The sequence below is a fragment of the Electrona antarctica genome (assembly GCF_951216825.1).
Source record: "Electrona antarctica genome assembly, chromosome: 4".
In the NCBI taxonomy this organism is placed as follows: domain Eukaryota; kingdom Metazoa; phylum Chordata; class Actinopteri; order Myctophiformes; family Myctophidae; genus Electrona; species Electrona antarctica.
In genome coordinates this window covers 858,521-864,520 of record NC_136809.1, presented here as the reverse complement: position 1 = coordinate 864,520, position 6,000 = coordinate 858,521, and the positions used below count along the sequence as shown (strand labels likewise).

Here is a 6,000-nt window from a genome sequence, read left to right as displayed (position 1 = left end):
TATCTTAAAAGACGAAAATAAAACCGTATGAGTTTTCCTGGTGTCATAAACTGTCAGAATCAGCTTTTGTTGCGTTGGTTCATGTGCTAAAAGACTGACTTTGAGAGCTGTTTCCCTGTTACAATGGAAGTCAATGAGCGACTTTTTTTATTTCTCAAATTTCTAATAAACAACACAACGGAGCGAAATAACTCATGGAATGGACTAGTTTGCCCATAATAAGGTAAGAAAACAACCCAAACCTCTAAAAAAGTGGTCTTGTGTGTGTGTGTGTGTGTGTGCTTGCATGCAAAGTGGAACATCACCAGGGCTAAACTTCACGTTATTCTACGTGATAACGCAACCAACATGAGTACATGTACTTTACACTTTTTTTTAAAAAGCACTGGTATCGGTATCGGTATCGGCTAACACAAATTGTTGGATCGGAAACGAAAAAAGGGTATCGGGACATCCCTAGTATTAATGTATTTAATGTATTTATAAGTATATGTGTACCTCGTACACAGCGAAGCCGATGGTCAACATGTCCTGTAGTATAGTATATCTATATGTATTTAATGTATTTATAAGTATATGTGTACCTCGTACACAGCGAAGCCGATGGTCAACATGTCCTGTAGTATAGTATATCTATATGTATTTAATGTATTTATAAGTATATGTGTACCTCGTACACAGCGAAGCCGATGGTCAACATGTCCTGTAGTATAGTATATCTATATGTATTTAATGTATTTATAAGTATATGTGTACCTCGTACACAGCGAAGCCGATGGTCAACATGTCCTGTAGTATAGTATATCTATATGTATTTAATGTATTTATAAGTATATGTGTACCTCGTACACAGCGAAGCCGATGGTCAACATGTCCTGTAGTATAGTATATCTATATGTATTTAATGTATTTATAAGTATATGTGTACCTCGTACACAGCGAAGCCGATGGTCAACATGTCCTGTAGTATAGTATATCTATATGTATTTAATGTATTTATAAGTATATGTGTACCTCGTACACAGCGAAGCCGATGGTCAACATGTCCTGTATGTATATAGTAGTATAGTATATATATATTTAATGTATTTATAAGTATATGTGTACCTCGTACACAGCGAAGCCGATGGTCAACATGTCCTGTATGTATATAGTAGTATAGTATATATGTATTTAATGTATTTATAAGTATATGTGTACCTCGTACACAGCGAAGCCGATGGTCAACATGTCCTGGCCTTGCTTCCTGTATCGTCGTCTGTCCTTTTGGATCAGAGCCAACAGGAAGCTACAGGCCTGCTCTTCATCCTCTGGATCATCGTCTTCCTCACTGAGGACCACCTTGTACTGAGGGTTGATCCAGAACGTATCTGAGGAGAGGGGAGGCATTCACTTAGACTGGAGAGGAGAGGGTACTGAGGGTTGATCCAGAACGTATCTACACACACACACGCACACAAACACGGACGCACACAAACAAACACACACGGTCTCATCGTATGGTACTAGGATGCGCTTTCGGCAGCCTCCCGGTGTGTGTGTGTACGTCTCTCTCTCTCTCTATCTCTCTGCATAATTACACCATAACATACTTAATGACTGTTTCTGCATAATTACACCATAACATACTTAATGACTGTTTCTGCATAATTACACCATAACATACTTAATGACTGTTTCTGCATAATTACACCATAACATACTTAATGACTGTTTCTGCATAATTACACCATAACATACTTAATGACTGTTTCTGCATAATTACACCATAACATACTTAATGACTGTTTTTGCATAATTACACCATAACATACTTAATGACTGTTTCTGCATAATTACTCCATCATGTGGTAAATAACTTTACTTTTTTTACACAACATGAAAATGAAGTGAATAAAAACGTGAAGTGCGTCGATTAATCCAGCAGGGGGAGTGATTCTACCACTAGATGAATCTCTCTCTCTCTCTCTCTCTCTCTCTCTCTCTCTCTCTCTCTCTCTCTGCGTGTGCGTGACCGTGACCGTGACCGTGAGCGTGAGCGTGAGCGTGAGCATGTATCGTACTAGGGTGGTTCCGGCAGACCCCTGCGGTGTGTGTGTGTGTGTGTGTGTGTGTGTGTGTGTGCGCGTGTGTGTGTGTATCGTACTAGGATGGTTCCTGCACCCCCCTACAGTGTGTGTGTGTGTGTGTGTGTGTGTGTGTGTGTGTGTGTGTGTGTGTGTGTGTGTGTGTGTGTGTGTGTGTGTGTGTGTGTGTGTGTGTGTGCGCGTGCGTATCGTACTAGGATGGTTCCTGCACCCCCCCGCGGTGCTGCCTCTCCTCCAGGTTCCATCAAACTTCACAGAGTTCCAGAAGGTCAGAGCGTCGCTCTGGACGGCGTCGGCTGTTAGAGAACACAGCTCTACCCTGGAGAACTGTCTCTGGAACTCTCTGAACGACATCCTACAGGCAGACAGACAGGCAGACAGACAGACAGACAGACAGACAGACAGACAGACAGACAGGCAGGCAGGCAGGCAGACAGACAGGCAGGCAGGCAGGCAGGCAGGCAGGCAGGCAGACAGGCAGACAGACAGACAGACAGACAGACAGACAGACAGACAGACAGACAGACAGACAGACAGACAGACAGACAGACAGACAGACAGACAGACAGACAGACAGACAGACAGACAGACAGTAGTGATAAATGATAAATGACTACATTGTAGTAGAGGGGGCGTGCCCAACGTGCAGGAGAAGAATAGTTCTTATAGACGATTCTTCTATAAATATTATAGTTAGTCCTAATTCTAACAGTCCTTAAGACTATTAGCCCTGATTTAGACCTGAGGCTGCTTCTATATCGGTGGTTTCTATGTCGGTGGTTTCTATCTGTGCTGCTCAAACATTTTCATGTCAAAGACCCCCAGAATTATCTGAAATAGGCCGCCGGCCCCCATCTGAACATATGTGACCAAATTTCACTGAGGGAATTTCTTTTTTAAATTTTCGTTTATCCATGTCATGTGAAAGCAGGGAATCATAGCTTCAAATTGACATATTGGTTGTTCAGTTTGACCCACCAGTTTTGGAGATATGGCTTATAGAGTAATGTCGAGTTGAGAAAACAGACTTGAAAGGTTCACTTCTGTGGTCTCTAACATTACACCTAGCTACATGTTTAAGCATTTATTTCATATTTACATGTCTTCTGTGGACTCTAACATTACCTATAACTACATGTTTAAGCATTTATTTCATATTTACATGTCTTCTGTGGTCTCTAACATTACACCTATAGCTACATGTTTAAGCATTTATTTCATATTTACATGTCTTCTGTGGTCTCTAACATTACACCTATAGCTACATGTTTAAGCATTTATTTCATATTTACATGTCTTCTGTGGTCTCTAACATTACACCTAGCTACATGTTTAAGCATTTATTTCATATTTACTTATTTCAGACATGTGAAGAGTCTGCCTGTGCTATTAACTCATTTTGGAAAAAATTTCACCTCTGGTGAAAAGCTGGAATGTGCGCGATGGCAGGTTCTCAGTCATATCTGGTCACAAATGTTGTTCCAGTTTTGTCTATCAAGGGTGCATGCAAGTGCGCCGCGCGCGACCCGCGCGTGTGTGTGTGTGTGTGTTACGAACCAGAATTCTCCATCTTCCATTTTACACAACATTTCTTCTTTGTCGTCGGGAGCAACGTCACTCCACTCTGATGAGCTGTACGCGCGCGCACACACACACACACACACACACACACACACACACACACACACACACACACACACACACACACACACACACACACACACACACACACACACAAGTTAATGAAGTATAGGGTAGAACCAGTGCTATGGTCATCAAGGCTGCTCTATAGTCCAACCCAGATTCGGCTCAAACAAGGGGACTAGGGAACTTGGGTCTAGGGCAGACCTGGGCATTGTACGGCCCGCCGGCCAATGCCCAGGGGATTGTAACAGGGAAAATGTCGGCTTTTTGGATTTATTGGTGACAACGTCGGTGAATGCAAATAGCCATGAAGCATGCAGCTCCACAACACGGCAGGCGCATGCTTTGATTACCAAACTTCCTCGCAGGAGGACAAGTTAAATCCCATTATGATTCATTGCTTTATTTAACCCACTCTAACCCGCCTCGCCAATAAAGTTAAGATGTTTTAAGATGCCGTATGGTGTTGTTGCGCCCATAATGTGGCATGTTTCTTAAGTTCAGAACGCTTGGTTGATGCGCCGTGAGCTTGTGGATCGTCTGTTTTCGGCACACGAGTCGACACCGTTGTACCACAAAGGCAGAACGTGCACACATCAACATACAGCGCCTGCCAGGCTGCCAAGTCTCAACAAACCATCACTGGTTGGCTTGTTATTGTTTTCAGAACGTCGTTGTTTAATGGTTGTGACTCAACACTCATCTTTCGCTGATAGTAAGCAGCGTGCCATGGGTTGTGAAAGTGGCACCTCCAGGGTCCTCCGTATGGAACAGAGAGCTACCTCTAATGTTCTCATTGTTAAAATAACTATTAAAACAGCTACCTCTAATGTTCTCATTGTTAAAAGAAAATGCTAGTATTTACAGGACTTGTAACTTAAACAAAAACATAGTTTTGAACTCGGAAAGGAAACGTCTCAAGCCTGCAAGTAGAAAGTAAAAAAAATCACACCCATGTGAAGTGAGGGGCGCTCTTATTGTACATCATGATGTAAAATAGTCACTGCCTATAATTTGAGTCAACTGTTTCACATTTTGTTTACCATTGCTTTGCAAAACAATGCCATTTACTGCTTTCTATATAGAAATACAATTTATATTATGCATAATTAAGTTCAGCCTTTTGGCCCGGCCCTCCAAAATATTTTCTGTTTCTCATTTGGCCCCTTGGGAAAAAATAATTGCCCACCCCTGGTCTAGGGACTAGGGACTAGGGGTCTAGGGACTAGGGACTAGGACACTGACTTGTCGCTCCAGGCTCCGGTCCATTCCACCTGACCCCAGGGGTTCCTGATGCGGATCAGCCTCTCTGCGCGGCCCCGGTGCTCCACCTGGTGGACACACAGTGTAAGTTATATCACCCGGTGCTCCACCTGGTGGACACACAGTGTAAGTTACATCACCCGGTGCTCCACCTGGTGGACACACAGTGTAAGTTATATCACCCGGTGCTCCACCTGGTGGACACACAGTGTAAGTTACATCACCCGGTGCTCCACCTGGTGGACACACAGTGTAAGTTATATCACCCGGTGCTCCACCTGGTGGACACACAGTGTAAGTTACATCACCCGGTGCTCCACCTGGTGGACACACAGTGTAAGTTACATCACCCGGTGCTCCACCTGGTGGACACACAGTGTAAGTTACATCACCCGGTGCTCCACCTGGTGGACACACAGTGTAAGTTACATCACCCGGTGCTCCACCTGGTGGACACACAGTGTAAGTTATATCACCCGGTGCTCCACCTGGTGGACACACAGTGTAAGTTACATCACCCGGTGCTCCACCTGGTGGACACAGTGTAAATTATATGTTATAATTATATGATGATAGATGACACAGCAGTTTATTGTAAGCTCACACGCGCACACACACACACACACACACACACACACACTTCAGCTGTTTTCAAACAGACAGTCATTGAATTACCCTATTGTCACTTCCAAACATCAATCCTTCATCAAATGTAGAGGCCCTCATCTATGGAATTCCCTAGATGCTCATTCTCCTTGTATTGCCATTTTACCAATATTCAAGAAACATCTAAAGAAATATCTTATTTCTTCCTCTCTGTAGATTACATGATTTACTTTGATGTGTTATATTTTAATTTGTGTCTTTGTTGTTGTATTGTTTATTTCCCCTTTTTGTGCAGTCTGTGTTTTTATTTCTTTATTGCACAGCTGCTCCCTTCGCCAACTTGTAGACTTTTATATTGTTCTTAACCCATTTTGGTGTAAGCATTATGTTATGCTTTAGC

The 6,000-nt window shown here is 42.9% G+C and overlaps 1 protein-coding gene across 2 annotated transcripts in view; it reads right to left on the bottom strand.

Annotated features, from left to right (window-relative positions):
* LOC306922266 (calpain-1 catalytic subunit-like) overlaps positions 1-6,000 on the bottom strand; it is a 68,399-nt gene that overhangs the window by 21,989 nt on the left and 40,410 nt on the right. For both annotated transcript variants that reach the window (XM_079499718.1, XM_079499719.1), the window contains exons 9-12: positions 4,977-5,062; positions 3,645-3,719; positions 2,282-2,442; positions 1,201-1,370 (exon numbers count right to left, since the gene is read on the bottom strand). In XM_079499718.1, the coding sequence (XP_079355844.1) occupies positions 1,201-1,370; positions 2,282-2,442; positions 3,645-3,719; positions 4,977-5,062 (492 nt within the window). The remainder of the gene's footprint in view (positions 1-1,200; positions 1,371-2,281; positions 2,443-3,644; positions 3,720-4,976; positions 5,063-6,000) is intronic.